Source organism: Haliotis rubra, unplaced genomic scaffold (genome assembly GCF_003918875.1).
Source record: "Haliotis rubra isolate DU_JTF1 unplaced genomic scaffold, ASM391887v1 Scf172, whole genome shotgun sequence".
Taxonomy (NCBI): Eukaryota; Metazoa; Mollusca; class Gastropoda; order Lepetellida; family Haliotidae; genus Haliotis; species Haliotis rubra.
Window position 1 is genome coordinate 80,435 of NW_025765692.1, and position 18,397 is coordinate 98,831.

Sequence of the window (18,397 nt, forward strand, 5' to 3'; positions counted from 1 at the left end):
TTAGTGTACCGCATATTAAATTGCTAACTACTAAGTGTAGCGTATATTTAAAATTGTTAACTACTTTGTGTAGTGCATATTTATAAGTGCTCACTACCTTGTGTAGCTGAGGACTTACACGGTTCTAGTGTACACTATTGAGAATGAAAATGTGTCTTTACTCTCATGGTTGGATTAACCGAGGGAGTCACCATTAGTGTGTCCCCCGTACCTCGCAGAGTGGCTGTATCGAACTCTCGTGAGTCCATGTAGCTCTAAGTCTAGACATTGAAATAAGTGTCAAGTCTGACAATAATACAATGCTACAATGAATTACGTCATAAACTTCAAGTTTGCAAATAGCTAGCGAGTGAGCAAGTTGAATCGTTCTTGCAAAGAGGGACAACTTGTTCAAGCCCAGATCCTTTTCAACCACTGTTCGAGAACTTTCAGCATGGGTTAACATTCACACATAGTTACACCTCTTCTTTGTATCGTTTTATATGGGTCGCGGGAACGGAAAAATATCACTGCATAGTATTTGTTATCCCTGAATGCTCATCGCGCGTTATTGGCTGACACACATTTCCACAACATAACGCTGGAGGAATCTGATATTACTGACACTTAATTTCACTGCAGGAATTCTTGGACTACGACGAAGGAAGCTATTACCTAGAAGTAATCCCCAGAAAGCCGTAGTACAAGTTAACTGTTGGTGATTCTCCTCACGTCGGTCGAAGGCTGAGTGGCGTTATCCGACTTGTATGTTCAGTATCTCAGGTAGCCGAGCGTGGCTTGTCGATCTCGAGGCTATGGACAGCGGTACATCTCACATATCCCCTGGATTTCACATGCATCTGATCGACTTCACGATAATCCTTTAGCAGGCTGTACGATAGGTGTCGTACACGTTAGGCACAGATGTAGCAGCGGCTGACTGTCTCTAAGACGGGACAATGCTGGGCGTGGGGGTTCCTTGTTTGGTGGTAGTTTTCCTTCCAACTGTCTTGTCAACGTTTGGGACAGAAGAGAAGAATTCCTTGGATGAGTTCATCCAAACAGTGATGAAATGTCGTAACGTAACCGGCGTCAGTATTGCGTTGGTCAAAAAGCGGCACATCGTCCACACGGCAGGCTATGGTGTCGCCAACGTTGTTACGGGTGCTCGGATGACGGACCAAACGCTTATCAACATGGCATCTATTACGAAGTCGTTTACAGCAACACTGGCGGCCGACGCCGTGGCGAAGGGACTGACGGATTGGGAGACGCCCATACGGAAGTTGTTAGGTCCGAGGTTCAAACTCCAGAATGAATTCCGCACCAAGCGAACGTCCCTGAAGGACCTATTGTCCCATCGCCTGGGTATGCCGTCGTATTACGGCCTGAGCCAAGCAGTCCTGAACCTGACGATAGAACAGTTGGCCCAGTGAGTACTACGGGTATGCTATCTTGAATTGTGAGGGTAGTTTTGGGGCATTATGATAAACCACTGGTTTGAGTCCTAGGTTCAAAAGAAGCCGACCAGATAGGTACCTAAGGTAGGTGACCTGCGATGTATCGCTCCTATATGTTTGAGTTGCAATAACTTATATTGTTATATTGTATATTGCATTAAAGCGTTATGCATGTCATATAAAACATTTTGATGTGTGTATCCTGTTCACGGTAACAGAGGTGTAGATGAATACAAATAGACCATCTCTGGTTCACACGTTGTTTCACGTAGAAAGGAAGTCACAATCCCTCAACCACTTTATTTCCCCCTCCTCTCAGCCCTTTCTGTAAAGCGAAAGCCCAATGTGAAGCAAGTCTAGATTTCCTCAGGTTTATTTGAATGGCCCCTCTCGCAAGGGCTCCTTTTCAGTTGAAATGGAATTATTTGTCTATATCTAGTTAAAAAGAATTGTTGAAAGGATGTGATTGAAACGACTATCACAGTGCTAGTTCTATTAATTATGGATAAAATATTTAAAGATATGTTAACAGAGTAATGTCACGATCACCTCCAATACCCTGTTTGTTCTGTATACACATGTTGTTTAAAGCAGTTTCAATAAGCTGGGCTTTGTGGTGTTATGCAAGTTGCTGTTTGGTTTTGTTTGTGCTCTATGCATTATCCCATTGTCTGGAACATTAGTCTCTGTGTTGCTTCAACAGTCGCTTGTCAATTGTTCTGTTAACATGTTTTTGAGTATTGTTCTGGATACTATTTGAACAATTTTCTTTGCATTGCTGTTAATTTTTTTGAGCATTAGTTTTTGTATTATTTGATCCTTCGTCTGTCGAAATGTGCTAGCTCGAGTCTCGAGCATTATTCTCTCTATTGCTCTCTTGTTTCCGGCATTGATCTGTGTATTGTTCAATACATACGTATTGCAATCGTTTTGTCCATTAATCAGTACGTACAACGTGCTGGAATATTGCTAAAAGCGGCGTAAAACCAAACTTAGTCAGTCAGTCAGTCCGTCAGTCAGTCCGTCCGTCAGCCAGTCAGTCCTATGGATTGTTATGTTTATTGTTCCATTTGATTTCATGTAAATGTTCTGTGCATTTTTCTATACATTGTTATGTAAATGTTTGCGTGCATTATTTTGCCTATTGCTCTGTACAGTGTTATGTAAATGTTTGCGTGCATTATTTTGCCTATTGCTCTGTACAGCGTTCTGTAATGTTTGCGTGCATTATTTTGCCTATTGCTCTGTACAGTGTTATGTAATGTTTGCGTGCATTATTTTGCTATTGCTCTGTACAGTGTTATGTAAATGTTTGCGTGCATTATTTTGCCTATTGCTCTGTACAGCGTTCTGTAATGTTTGCGTGCATTATTTTGCCTATTGCTCTGTACAGTGTTATGTAATGTTTGCGTGCATTATTTTGCCTATTGCTCTGTACAGTGTTATGTAATGTTTGCGTGCATTATTTTGCCTATTGCTCTGTACAGTGTTATGTAAATGTTTGCGTGCATTATTTTGCCTATTGCTCTGTACAGCGTTATGTAATGTTTGCGTGCATTATTTTGCCTATTGCTCTGTACAGTGTTATGTAAATGTTTGCGTGCATTATTTTGCCTATTGCTCTGTAACAGCGTTATGTAATGTTTGCGTGCATTATTTTGCCTATTGCTCTATACATTGTTATGTAAATGTTTGCGTGCATTATTTTGCCTATTGCTCTGTACAGTGTTATGCAAATGTTTGCGTGCATTATTTTGCCTATTGCTCTGTACAGCGTTATGCAAATGTTTGCGTGCATTATTTTGCCTATTGCTCTGTACAGCGTTATGTAAATGTTTGCGTGCATTATTTTGCCTATTGCTCTGTACAGTGTTATGCAAATGTTCTGCAGATTGTGCTGCCTATTGTTCAATACATTTGGGCGGTGGGGTAGCCTAGTGGTTAAAGCGTCCGCTCGGGTACAATGTGTGAAGCCCATTTCTGGTGTCCCCCGCCGTGATATTGCTGGAATATTGCTAAAAGCGGTGTAAAACTAAACTCACTCACTCACTATTCTATACATTGTTATGTGAATGTTCTGTACACTGTTCTTTTAATTGTCCTTCCCATTGTTCTGCCTATTGTTATGTAAATGCTCTGTACATTGTTCTGTGTACTGTTTCGCCGTGGAGGACGCCGCTAATCTGTTTCCGTCATTGCATTGCCCGACACGTCGCCGCTGTCGTGTAATTATCTGTGTATCAAGTCAGACCGGACAGTCCTCGCATCGGGAATCCGTCAAACACGTGTTTCCATTAGAGGGAGATTTACCCTCTTAAACAACAGCCAGGCCTGAATATCAAGCGTTGGGGTGAGAGCTGCCAGATTTGTCAGAGATGGGCTTTTTAAGCAGACAGTGTTATTGGAGACAATTGAAAGAAATGTGCACTAAATTAAATTGTCTGTCGATTTAGGACAATTACTTCCAAATTAAGACAACTTGATACTGCCACCCACTCCATGTATCACAGTCTGTAGCCACCGCTGTATCCGGTGTATTCGGACAGGTATCATGCAGTCACTACAATGTGGTACTCTTTAAAGATGAAACGTGTGATGGTTTTTCTCTAAGTTTCCCCCGAACGCTAAGACTTGTATTAGATTCATCCATAACTTGGATGGAATTTCCCTGATATTATCAGGAAACATCGAAGTGTGACAAAATGGTTTTCATCGTCTGTTTCATCAGAGAGACTGCTTTGAAGTCTTAGTTCCTTATAAAGACGAAATGAATGCGCTTACTCGGAAATAATTATGCATATTATTAGTTTGTTATAACCCGTGACAAATTATTTCTTACATATAAACCCTGCAGGATTTCTTATCAAACATGACACCTGTATCAGATGCTTGATGTTATAGCCCTTAGTTGAGGATCGGGGGTCATGTCTGCCAAGAAATCTTTGAAAACTGAGGCACTGAATGTTGTAACCCTGATTTGAGCCAGAGGGATTGTCTTTAGGCATCATTATTTAGCATTTGCATATTGTTCGACGTGAAGGGAAAGCTGGCGCCATTGATGTCTCTTGCCATACAATGTTTGGGATAGTGTTTTTACTTCTATTAAGCAAGAATTTGAAACATCATGACACGCGGTGACTCTGGTCTCCTTGGCTGTTTGACGGTGATTATCGAACGATAAACCATGTCCGATTAAATTCCAATACTAGGGATACGATGGTGTGTCAACCAAGTTTAGATCCCTTAGTGTACCATCTAAAGACGATTTAACAAGTCAAGGTGAAGAATTGACTGATGTACGTTATGCATTGTGAGCGGTAAACAAAGTGTTATGTTTATGGTGCGGTGCCACCATAGATGTCCAGAATTGGATACCTATTTCACATTTTTTCTTTTTTCGATACTTTGGAAACCTGTGTAAGGATAAGTCTCGTTACCGAATATTTGATAACAAAGAAAGGTCATTTAAATTCATGAACGATTACATGCCTATTTAGACTTGTACATGGTAAGAAGAGGTGAAGAATTGACTTACGTTTCTGTGATATGGTGCGAGGTGCCACCAAAAATACCCTCACTTGTTCGCAAACACTGGTATCATAGTATTCCATGAACACATACGCGTCGGAATCGAAAGATACGCGTCTGAAAATGTTCTTGTCGGTCTGTTTCAGTCGCCTGCAGTATTTTCCGGTGTTGTACCAGTTCCGTAGTCGCTATATCTACAGCAACTTCCTGTACGTCTTGGCAGGGTTGGTGCTGCAGCGGGCGACGGGGACGATGTGGGGAGACGCCATCGTCAACAACATCTTCAAGCCTCTAGGTACGTACCTAATTTCTTTCGCTGTGACATGCCCAGAATATCGTCGTGCACGTTCATCACAACATGTCAAGCGTGATGTTTCAGTACTTGTCAACCACTGAGTATGTCATGCATTTAGTTGGGCACTTGCCACCAAAGGTCTAGTGTAAAACATAGCATTAGGTAACTTCCACTAAGTCAAACATTGGTACTTGCGACTGCAATATATAAAGCATAATTTGGTAGCTGTACTTTAAAGTAATATCTCAAGCAGCTATAATCAGATATACTTTGCAAGGTTCGTTATTGTCCTTCTGCGAACATACAGACCCGTGCCAGTTATATTCGGACACTTGACGTAATTTCCATAGACTTACATGTTAATTTAGTCTAGCACAAGCATAAATGAATTTAAGTTTCGTAAGATCCAAGTAAACTTTTGCACATTTATGAGGAATCATCTTACCTACGATCACACAATTTCTGTTTACTTTTCCGTGGCTTATTTATCGAATGGCAACAAGTTAATCCACATATGCACAGTGCCGAGAACTCCTTTAACATGGCGGCCTATGAGATTGTGCATTGTGGAACCATACGAAAGTTGATAGATGTGATGTCATTAGTTAAACAGTGGTCGGAAAACTGAACTTAAATTGTGTGCGCAGAGCAGAGATCATTCACATTTGCCTGTCAAATGTTACAAAGATTCATCCTAAACTCACTTCATGAAAAATATTTATGCTACACTGAAATAGCATGTAAGTCTGTGAAAATTACGTCAAGTATCCGAAAATATTTGGCACGGGTCTGTAGCTGAAAACGATGCAGATACCTTCCACCCGCACTGAGTGATCCTTATCGGGATACCAGCAAGTCCTGTATGTCGTCAGACGATGATTGTGTATCAAGACCCAACGAGTGGACAGTTACCCATGCCAGCCGGTGTTCCAGGTAGTGGGACTCTGTTTTAAACCAGGGATACTCTACAACCTTATATAGTCTCCCTGTTTAAACCGACCGGGGATTATGGCTAGACTGGGGTTTACAACTGCACCCACTTCACTCACGTGTGTTCAGTCTGTCGCTTTTAATTCCCTTTGTACAGGGATGGACAACAGTCGCGTGGTGTCCCAGCTCTCTGACACCGACGTCAGGGACATGGCCTACTCCTGCACCATCGTCAACAACACCTGTCTCCACAATGAGGAACGACTCCTACTGCCGTAAGTCTATCATAGCTGGGTTTGGGGAGTAATAGGTGTTGTGGTGTGGGTATGCAAACATCCCCACTCATCGCTATCATCAGAAATGGCGTCTTAACTAAACCTACCTAAAGGGAGACAACCCCTTTGGCGTATTGATCTCCATTGATCTCATCCGTATAAAGTATAGTCCACTCCAATATCAATGGGGTTTTCTCAGGACGAACATTATTCAGCACGTGTAACAAAAAACCCACTGAAGGCAGGAAAATTTTGAATTGCTTCCTGTAATGTAGTACCTGGACTAAAATGGTCTGTATCTCCGTGTGTCATAACCGGAAGCCATATGTATTTCTCATCTCTGCTGTAGAGTGATCCGACAAGCCCATGCAGCTGCTGGGGTGTTCAGCACGGCCAGGGACATGGCCAAGTGGCTCCAGTTTCACCTCAAAGGGGGAAAGGTTTGTTCGTATACTACTCACAATAATTGAGAAGGTGCTTGTCATCCAGTTGTACAGGGAGGCCCAGTGATAGGAGGTGACGTTTCAAAAGTCCTATTGCCGTGCAAGGTTCCGCTAATCATGGGTTGGATTCCCAGATTCGTCCTGAATATAATCATAGGGTACATTGCAGAATATCCTACTGTGTTTTATTCCTTCAAACGGTAAACGGCTAAAGCCGGCGTGAACATATGTTTTTACTTGAGTTAGCCCCAATTCTTTAAGTACTCTAGTTGGTAGTACAAAACAGAGGTCTGTTTGGAAATGGAAACGTTTCTAATACCAGAACTTTGTATTTCTGTATAGTCTGAAGATATTCATATTTAGCTCCGAGCACAAGTTGTGTCACATTTCTATTCTGAATCGTCTGACGCTGACAAACATCCAACGTTTTAGCAAATGTCAGTTGTGGTCAAGTGTACTTTCTACAACCATCAACTGAACGTTATACAACAGACGTGGAGTTAGGACACCTTTCAGAAGAAATCGTTCAAATATGTGATAACACCTACATATTGGTGTATTTTCTCAGAATGCCAAAGGGTACCAGATCTTGAACCGCACTGCTTTGAAGGAGACATACAGGCCTCATATCGTCCTCGAGAGGTCAGGCATCACGCGGGCCCGATTTCCGGTCGTCAACCTCGACTTCACATACGCCCTCGGCTGGATGAACGGAGTTTACAGAGGTATCGGCTGATCCCAAATATAAGTCATTTACGAATCGTGTGAATAAGCCTGTAAATGTTTAAGCCTATTTGTCAAATATTTTTCATGTTGATGATTGTTTGCTCATAAGGAGCGGAAACTCTGTAAGCGTGTACATATTTCAGTGATTCATACAAAGTCAAAATATTCATTATCATATCTACTCATTACATTCTTACAGTATGTTTTACGTCGCGAAATCTGCAGTGTCAGCATTTTTCGAACTGTAAAATCGCAAAAACAAAATACGTTTCCTTACTTTAGTGCTAGGTTTCATTACAACCAATCAGCTACAACTACGTACCAAGTACCTCACGGCACCTTTGAGTATCTTCACCACAAGTACACGAGTTGAGGGGTTCCCAACAATGTGTCTTGCTTGTAGTCGTTGTTTACTAACCGTGTTATAACTGACTGACTGAGTTTTAGTTTTACGCCGCTTTTAGCTATATTCCAGCATTATCACGGCGGGGGACACCAGAAATGGGTTTCACACATTATACCCATGTGGGGAATCGAACCCGGGTCTTCGGCGTGACGAGCCAACGCTTTAACCACTAGGCTACCCCACCTACCCCCGTCTTATAACAGAAATACTGTTCAAAGTGACGTTCCATTCAACTCAAAAAGATCTACCGTGTTCTCGGATTTGTTCCGTCCATCACGGATTTCCTGATCGGCGGGGGGCGGTGGGGTAGCCTAGTGGTTAAAGCGTTCGCTCGTCACGCTGAAGGCCCGGGTTCGATTTACCACATGGGTACAATGTGTGAAGCCTATTTCTGGTGTCTCCCGCCGTGATGTTGCTAAAAGCGGCGTAAAACAATACTCACTCATTTGATCGTCTTTCTCCAGGTTACAAGAAGTTGAGTCACACGGGAGCGTTCAGCGGATACCGCCTGATGCAGACGCTGCTCCCCGAGGAGGGAGTCGGGGTGTGGGTGGCCATCACGAGCTTCGCGCCCAGTCAGCAGACAATTATCAGGGACATCATCACCATGTACAGCCTTGACCTCATGCTGGGTAGGTCCGCTGCGCTCCTTTGTTCTGTAGAACACTTGGTTCAAGTATCTAGTCTCATTTAACAAATAAGTATATCTTACCCTTTCTTATATTTAACCCTTTCTAACAGGCTATCATATGCAAGTATATCGGTATTCTTTTAGAAAGGTAGAACAATGACATGAGGGTGTAAATATGTCGTTACGAAAGTGTAATTTGGCTGAGTTCTACACTCTGAAGAAACATCATGTTCACTATCAAAGGTCAACAGATCCAGTAAAGCACTACGAATGGGCGATTTCACACTCTTGACGGCATGTTTCCATGAAAATAACTGTCACTAAATGAATGTATATATGCTTTAACCAGTCTAAGTAAACTTAGGCTCAGTATTATTCGTTACACTGCTTATACTGAGTCTAACAAACCCTAGTAGAAGGTCGCGTCAGCTAACCTTTTCAATTGACCAATCAGAACACAGCTTATCAAATCGCGAAACATTCCCTTCGTCACCACTCGCCCCTTTCCGTAAACTCCAAGAAGACTCGTCCCCGTCCCGATGCTTGTTATGTGCGAAAATACGACAAACCAATCAGACCGCGCGTAATGAAGGCGATGCTTTGATAAATATACTCCCGAATGCTTAAATCGTTTATGGCATTATGTCATTGTTTAAAAAATCTTGGAAAATATGTATCATCAAATTGAAAGTACAAGGAATGTCGGTAACATAATTGTTTTGGCTCATGTGTAGTTTTTAGTAAAGATATTGCCATGGAAGGTGAGAGATTCAAATCCATGCACGTGCGTTTGTTTACATAACGGCTCTCATGGGTTCAATTGAGTGTATTTCTGACGATCTTGTTGTGGAGATTGTACGTGCGCTTCCAACAGTTTTAGGAAATGTAATCATAAATCGCTTCGAGTTTCAAAACAATTATATTGTATGTAACTTATCAACTTTAATCAACATTGACGAGTCAATGTAACGCTGTCCTCTGCGGACGACCAATCCCACCTCAGACCATCACACTGCCACTGTCGCGCTATATACAGCAACTAGAGCACAACAGGAGTGGATCCTTGTGTTTTCGCCATCTGGAACCTGCTCTGACAAGAAAAGTGCACACATTGCCAGTTAGGACATTTGTCCGCGTTGAATAGGGTGTTCCTAAAGCCGAAACGATGTTGCCTCGTAAATGGCATTCCACTAAATGGCCAATAGGCCCAGATACTAGGCTGTCGAAGTGCGTGACGTGGGGAGTGAAATGTCCAACCGCAGTCTGTTCCGATGCTGTCATAGACAGGAATCTGTTGCGAAGACAGCGGTCCTCGGTGGTAGTTGTGACGCGGGGCTTCTAGTTCTTGGCTTGTCCTACGTTATGCCAGTCATTCTTTAACACTGTCTGAACAGGGTCACAGTCGGTCTTACCAAGCACTGCACCAATGGCTCCACTCGTCCTTCACGAGTAAGATTTGACATGCTCTCGGGTATTTTACTGACGACTGATAATTATCGCTTGTCATGCCACCGTTTATATACGCTTATGTTCACGGATTTCCTGTTTCATGTGCATTGCAAGTTTTCTTGACGTCCAACGCAGCGATATGGGAACTTTCCGTCTAACAATACTGTCTCACCTTAAATTATAAAAAAGAAACTTTGGTATACATGTACTTTCTTATAATCGTTTGATTGGCATTCTAAAGTTGGTGACTTAATAAGGAAATACACAACTTTGTGGAAAACGTTATCAAATTAAAGTAATGTCATAGCTTAGTTACTTCAATCTGCTATTACTTTCACTTGATAACGGTGTACGAATGTACATCGTTACATGTAATAAATAAGTTATGATCAACAAAGTTAACTTATTTCATATGATCGTCTGTTTATTTAAATATTGTTTTACTGGCAATGTGAATTTCAAAAATGTCTTTTGGTTTCATATTCATTGTCATGCTCATTGGTGATAAGAAAGTTCACGCCGTGGCATCCTCTGAAGGGTTTATCAGACCTTGACATAGAGCCCATCGAAGCGGAGTAAAAGATACAAATTAATGCGATTGACAAGGCTTCAAACTTTCGAAGACATTTCAGATGTCTGTATTCATTTCCTGTTCCAGTTCCTGTTTAATTTGCTAATACAAATGTATAAAGTGATATTTAACATATCAAGGACGATGTGCATGGTATCATGGTATCATGGTATCATGGTATAGGAGCGGATGAGGCTGGAAGCGACACCTGGATCTGGTGGCAGGGGTGGGTGCAGAGTTGCGTCCCTTGGCCTGCCAGAGACCCAAGGTCGTGGATAATTTCTCCATGTTTATCAGCACCTGACAGTTTGTGGATTTCAACAAAGTGATAACCTGCTTCAATACATTACATGCTGAAAGAGCTGAAATAATTGTTAATTGTTAATAGCGTGTTTGTTTGGTGTTTAACGCCGTACTTTCAAATATCCCAGCTATATGGCGGCGTTCTGTGTAATAATCTCCCCACATGGGTTCAATGTGTGAAGCCCATTTCTGGTGTCCCCCGCAGTGATATTGCTGGAATATTGCTAAAAGTGGCGTAAAACACAACTAACTCACTCACTCTGTGTAATAATCGAGTCTGGACAATCCAGTGATGAATATCATGAGAATCTATCTACGGACTTGGGATACGTGTCAACCAAGTTAGCGATCCTGATCCCGTTAATCGCCTGATCCCGTTAGACAAGCTTGGGTTGCTGCGGACCAATTCTAACACAGATCTTCACGGGTAAAAGCAATATTAAACACATATTCACACGTGGGTCACAGTTGTTGCAGTGATTATAATGATTGTAGTCTAGACACAGTAACATATCATAAAATGTTTGGTTATTTACTCCAGGCAAAGACCAGTGGCTCGGGACGGCAACCGCCTGCATGTACCCAGAACCTTGGGGAAGAGCTCCTCTCAAAGAGAAGATAACTCGTGCTCCACATCCGGCTGTCAATCAAGATCCAAACTTCATCAACAAGACAGAATATGTGGGCAAATATTTTCATAAAGCGTTTGGGAAGTTTGAAATAATTATCAAAAACGAAACACTTCGTTTCACATTCGGCCTGTTACTTAGAGGAACACTGCAGCCGTCGACGTCACGTGATGTGATGTATCAGCAGCCGGAGGCGCCGTATAACCATTTACCACGTGACGTTGTCCACTTCAGCAAGCCGCTGTACTTTCTCAGACACCATAATGGATCCGTCGCTGCTCTCAAAGTTCCCTTCCTCGAACCCTCCATACCGCCGGTGTTCGTTAAAGATGACCCGGAAGCAGTTGGTTTTCTAGAAGAATCAATGAACATTATTACGCCAAGTCACATCACATCCGGAACTACTTTCACCAACAGCTGCTTCATTCTAGTTATTGTTTCAGCCATGTCCCTGTTCTTAATACATCAGCAGTAACTCGGTTATCCAGCGTAATATGTCAATATTCTATGAAGAATTATAAGCAGGAACACGTCGACATCTGATAGGTCTCGGAGTGATTTCTAATAGTATTTGAGACAGAACCAAACGCCCTTTTATGTAATTGAGAAGTCATTGCTTGTTTAATTAGTGAGAAAACAGTGTTATTTGATTTAAGAGGGTGGACTTTCATAAGTCGATACATAATACGCTGGGTAATCGAGGCTGGTGCTGTCGTTAATAGACTACCATTTATACTTAGCGTCATTCTTGGAGAGGCACTTGGTGTGTAGGGCTTGAGACATTAACATATTCCAATGAGGCCCAAGTAGGTCTGAGCATTTTAACAATGTGAAACAGTTGAACAACATCTTGTTATTGCCTGTGTCGCGATGACTGGATACTATTATTAAACTTAAAACATGGACCAGCTTACTAAACCAATGAAAAGTGCAAAATTTATGATTATTGAAAAAAACACAAAACACACGCCTGAACACAACCCGTACGAGACAAATAACAATAAACGTGTGTTTTTAATGCAGTTCTCATTTGAGAGTCCCCTCAATAATGACGCTAAGTATACTCTGTATATATTCCTGTCAATGCATGTGTTTGGCTTACAGCGGTACTAATGGGATATTCACACACCCATGCTTCAGTGCATGTCATTTGTGCAGCTGTTCGTATTCAGTACATTATAATGACAATCGTTGTTTCTTAAATATATTTATACAAATATTGTAATCAGTATTTTGCTACTTTACTCAATTTTTCAACAAATGTTCGTTCGTGTTTGCCCTGCAAGGCTGGGCTTGCCGTGGGTTCGAATCCCGGTTTCGCCCAATTTATAATCCTAATTGCGCGTGGGTGTTCAGTATCGTGGTAGACGTCGTTGCCTAGCCCACGTTGAGCTTTCCTGAAGAAGGTCCTTATGCCGTGATATAACTGAAATATTGTTCGATGCTAAGTAAAACCGACCCTCATTGTACATATGTGTCTCGTTGTTAACCTGTTGTGTGTCTCAGTGTATGTGTATAGCTGTGGTGTATTCTGAACATATACTTCAATCATTGTCCATATACTAGTATAGCCGTGAACCTAGATATCTGCTGTAGCTCACCTCGACAGACAGTCCGGCCCTGCCATGGGTTTTCCTACAGGGGTTCGAATCATTGTTTGGACAATAATTTGAAAATATAATAATTTGGACTTTTGCAATCATATATTATTTTTATATGTTATGAGTAACATATATTTCCAATTTGACCGAAATTGGTACAGAAATAAAGATTTTAGAAAATTCGCTCATTGTATTTTAATAATGTAATGAGTGAAGCGGTTGAATTTTCTAAAATCTTCGTTTCTTCGCCGATTTCTGTAAAATTTGAAATCTATGTTAATCATAACATATAAAAACAATACATGATTGCAAAAGTCTAGATTGTTATTTTTTTTAAATTATTGTCCTAACAGTGATTCGAACTTTTGGGCTTTGTCCCTACCCGGTCTTGTGAATGTGGAAGTTCGTCACGTGTGGTCAAGTCACGCACGATAGATATGATATGCTATAATTACATGAAGTAATACGGATAATATTTTCAGTAATCTAAATCACAAGATGATCTCCTTGATGTCGCTGCCGCCCCCTAACCCCCACCCTCGCCATTTCCAAGTGTATGTGTTGTACCTTTTCCATATTCAAACTATACGCACACGCATGTGAAACGTACATCGTGTTTGCCGTCTTTGATTGTCGGGGTTTCTGCCCATCAGTAGCAGTACCTGGAGTGCTATACAGTTATATGTACATCCGTCTCGCTAGAAAAGCACTGATACGTCTTATTGAGCATATATCAGTAAGATAATTCATTTGTGATACAGTTCATACCCCTTCCAGGTGATCTGGACTGATGCTTCTAGATTGGTATCAAAGTCATTTACGCAGGTGTCTAGCGTGTCCTAGGTCGGTGTCTAGAGCCGTGGTGTCTAGCGTGTCCTAGGTCGGTGTCTAGAGCCGGGGTGTCTGATGCACGGTGCGTCCTGGACTGGTGTCTGGAGGTGTCTAGAACCTCCCAGATTGGTGTCTATCGCGGCCTGACTGGTGTCTGGAGGTGTCTAGAACCTCCCAGATTGGTGTCTATCGCGGCCTGACTGGTGTCTGGAGGTGTCTAGAACCTCCCAGATTGGTGTCTATCGCGGCCTGACTGGTGTCTGGAGGTGTCTAGAACCTCCCAGATTGGTGTCTATCGCGGCCTGACTTGTGTCTGGTGTGTCCCAGATCGATGTCGAGAACCTACATATATATATATGCCTGTTACATCCTAGACTGGTGTTCCCCAGATTGAAGTCTGTTTCATCCTAGACTGGTGTTCCCCAGATTGAAGTCTGTTTCATCCTAGACTGGTGTTCCCCAGATTGAAGCTTGTTTCATCCTTGACTGGTGTGTCCCAGATCGATGTCCAGAGTGTGTTTCATCCTAGACTGGTATCAGATTGTGTTACATCCTAGACTGGTGTTCCCCAGATTGAAGTCTGTTTCATCCTAGACTGGTGTTCCCCAGATTGAAGTCTGTTTCATCCTAGACTGGTGTTCCCCAGATTGAAGTCTGTTTCATCCTAGACTGGTGTTCCCCAGATTGAAGCCTGTTTCATCCTAGACTGGTGTGTCCCAGATCGATGTCCAGAACCTACATCTATATATATATGCCTGTTACATCCTAGACTGGTGTTCCCCAGATTGAAGTCTGTTTCATCCTAGACTGGTGTTCCCCAGATTGAAGTCTGTTTCATCCTAGACTGGTGTTCCCCAGATTGAAGCCTGTTTCATCCTTGACTGGTGTTCCCCAGATTGAAGCGTGTTTCATCCTTGACTGGTGTGTCCCAGATCGATGTCCAGAACCTACATATATATATATGCCTGTTACATCCTAGACTGGTGTTCCCCAGATTGAAGTCTGTTTCATCCTAGACTGGTGTTCCCCAGATTGAAGTCTGTTTCATCCTAGACTGGTGTTCCCCAGATTGAAGTCTGTTTCATCCTAGACTGGTGTTCCCCAGATTGAAGCTTGTTTCATCCTTGACTGGTGTGTTCCCAGATCGATGTCCCCAGAACCTACAGATTAGTATATAGACTGGTGTTCCCCAGATTGAAGCCTGTTACATCCTAGACTGGTGTTCCCCAGATTGAAGTCTGTTTCATCCTAGACTGGTGTTCCCCAGATTGAAGCTTGTTTCATCCTTGACTGGTGTGTCCCAGATCGATGTCCAGAACCTATATATTATATGCCTGTAACATCCTAGACTGGTGTTCCCCAGATTGAAGCCTGTTTCATCCTAGACTGGTGTTCCCCAGATTGAAGTCTGTTTCATCCTAGACTGGTGTTCCCCAGATTGAAGCCTGTTTCATCCTAGACTGGTGTTCCCCAGATTGAAGTCTGTTTCATCCTAGACTGGTGTTCCCCAGATTGAAGGTGTTTCATCCTAGACTGGTGTGATTCCTGTTTCAGATTGAAGTCTGTTTCATCCTAGACTGGTGTTCCCCAGATTGAAGTCTGTTTCATCCTAGACTGGTGTTCCCCAGATTGAAGTCTGTTTCATCCTAGACTGGTGTTCCCCAGATTAAAGTCTGTTTCATCCTAGACTGGTGTTCCCCAGATTGAAGTCTGTTTCATCCTAGACTGGTGTTCCCCAGATTGAAGTCTGTTTCATCCTAGACTGGTGTTCCCCAGATTGAAGTCTGTTTCATCCTAGACTGGTGTTCCCCAGATTGAAGTCTGTTTCATCCTTGACTGGTGTGTCTTAGGCTGACGTTTGTCTATCCAGCTTACTATGTATTTTTCACACTGATCTCGTGAAGGTGTTTTTCTTCTAACGTACATTTTTATAACGGAGAGACGTATGCTATTTTTGTAGATGGCCTATATGTGAGTGTGTCCCAGGCTTGTGTCTGGCACGTCTTGGACTGGTGTCTACTGGACTTGTCTGGTGTTTTCTAGGCCGGAGTCAGGTGTGTCCTGAACAGGTGTCTGGTGTCGTAGAATGGTGTCTCTGTTACGTCCTAGACTGGTGTTCCCTAATATGACGTCTGGTACGTTCTAGGCTGACGTTCTTTATATTGCTTTCTATTTTCTCACCAATATTGTGATCGTGTTTCCATAGTAACGTACATTTTTATAACGAAGAGAGATGTGTGCTATTTTTGTACGTGGCCTATATGTGACTATTGAATAAATACTTAATGGACAACCTTGACCTCAGCTTGCCCTTCTTGTTTAACGTTGCACCCGGCAATAACCCTATCAACATGACAGTAGCATTTGACAAGGGTCATCTCGAAACGATCTATTCCCCTGGTTTGGTACAGTTCGGAAATGGACTTCGGCTACATAACCACGAGTTTGATACAATACCATTCAGTTTGGAAACATATAGTTGAGTTAAGGAGCAGAATTTAAATCTTGAATCATCAAATGGCACCTAAAGATTGACATTAGAAAATTATTCCCTCCGATATCAACACAGTGTTTCTCTCTTTAGAAAATATAGATACTCATATTTACATCACGACGAACACCAACCAGCAGTGAATAAATGTTTATTCAGCAAGACCATAAAATATCTTGTAAACAAAATAGTAACTTGAAGCTTTTGATGCGACTACCAAGCACTGCCTATATCTGCTGAGATACACTAAAACAAGGTGTAACAGAACAGTAGGCTGGAGTCATGGCACTAAGAAGAGGATGACAGAACAAAACATAACATGATATAAGGATATGGATACAGTAAACAAATTGAAGACACCGAGTTGCAAGCACTAGAGTGAGTGAGTGAGTGAGTTTAACGCTGCCTTTTAGCAATATTGCAGCAATATCGCGGCGGGGGACACCAGAAATGGGCTTCACACATTGTACCCATGTGGGGAATCAAACCTGGGTCTTCGACGTGACGAGTGAACGCTTTAAACCACAAGGCTACCCCACCGCCCCTACTGGCACTAGAACTATGAGAGTATTGAGGGCTAATCTCTGCACCAAGCATACTTGATATATAAGAACAAAGCATGTTGCTTGAAAGCAGTGATCTCAATATTGAGGTATATGCATGTTTAATTCCACACTTGTGAGTATTCCTGCTGTGAAAGGACAAGATTATACAGTGTTCAATACTGTGAGAATGATCAAGGCCACTGTGAGAATGATCAAGCCCACTGTGACAATGATCAAGGCCACTGTGAGAATGATCAAGCCCACTGTGACAATGATCAAGGCCACTGTGAGAATGATCAAGCCCACTGTGACAATGATCAAGGCCACTGTGAGAATGATCAAGCCCACTGTGACAATGATCAAGGGCATTGTGACAATGATCAAGGCCACTGTGACAATGATCAAGCCCACTGTGACAATGATCAAGGGCATTGTGACAATGATCAAGGCCACTGTGACAATGATCAAGCCCACTGTGAGAATGATCAAGCCCACTGTGACAATGATCAAGGCCATTGTGACAATGATCAAGGGCACTGTGACAATGATCAAGGCCACTGTGGCACCTACCAAGCAATCCCCATCAATGTGAGAGGAAAGCAACAAGTAACTAGCTTCTAGGCATCTACCACTCATAGTCACAAGAACAGGTGGAATGCTGACACAAATGTTCATCCCACGGCAACATGAATACCTCACAGAATCCTGGTGGGCCAGAATCCTGGTGGGCCTAAGGGATAGAAGCAGGACCTTTGACTCTGCACAATGAAAGAGGTGTTTTGTACATCTAGCATGGTCCATTACATTGAAACAGAGAACTAGAAGCAGGACCTTTGTATCTAGCATGTCCAGCATGTACCGTAGTTGCAATCTTTGTATCATGTACCGTGGTTGCATCTTTGTATCTAGCATGTCCAGCATCCACCGAAGTTGTTACCGTAGCTTTGTATGCATGTCCAGCATCCACCGAGTTTTGTTGCAATCTTTGTATCTAGCATGTCCAGCATCCACCCAAGTTGTTACCGTGGTTGCAAGTTGTTACCGAGTTGTTAGTTGCAATCTTTGTTGAGTATTAAGGTCACCTTCATCAGTATCACTATGGCAACCATCCAGACAGAGACAGCTTTAAGACAGTTTGAGGCCATGTCATGTCCAGGAAACTCACCATGATGATGTCAGTGTAAACTCCCTCCTGACTACATGAGACAAATGAAATAACATGGAAGTGATGGCACTAGGAGTGTGATGATACAGTGAGGCCAGGATACAATACATATCCCGATAACAGGGGTGTGATGTGATAT

The 18,397-nt window shown here is 42.4% G+C and overlaps 1 protein-coding gene across 2 annotated transcripts; it reads left to right on the forward strand.

The window, feature by feature from the left end:
* The first annotated feature begins 545 nt into the window (after positions 1-545).
* Positions 546-14,518, forward strand: LOC124272710 (beta-lactamase-like protein 3). Of its 2 annotated transcripts, XR_006897407.1 has the most exons (8): positions 546-1,411; positions 5,114-5,262; positions 6,350-6,467; positions 6,817-6,907; positions 7,479-7,635; positions 8,507-8,674; positions 11,538-14,164; positions 14,324-14,518. XR_006897407.1 is itself a non-coding variant. In XM_046707894.1 (7 exons), the coding sequence occupies exons 1-7, from the start codon at positions 939-941 to the stop codon at positions 12,098-12,100; spliced, it is 1,719 nt and encodes a 572-aa protein (XP_046563850.1). In that variant the 5' UTR covers positions 546-938; the 3' UTR covers positions 12,101-14,200. The 2 variants fall into 2 exon arrangements, 1 of the variants encoding a protein (XP_046563850.1); XM_046707894.1 differs by lacking the exon at positions 14,324-14,518 and having other exon boundaries at positions 11,538-14,200.
* The last annotated feature ends 3,879 nt before the right edge of the window (positions 14,519-18,397 follow it).

Excerpts from the sequence above, each read along its gene's own strand:
- LOC124272710 (XM_046707894.1), top strand. The coding sequence starts at position 939 with ATGCTGGGCGTGGGGGTTCCTTGTTTGGTGGTAGTTTTCCTTCCAACT. Across the intron at positions 5,263-6,349 it reads CAACATCTTCAAGCCTCTAG|GGATGGACAACAGTCGCGTG; the intron begins GTACGTACCTAA and ends CCCTTTGTACAG. Across the intron at positions 6,468-6,816 it reads GAGGAACGACTCCTACTGCC|AGTGATCCGACAAGCCCATG; the intron begins GTAAGTCTATCA and ends TCTCTGCTGTAG.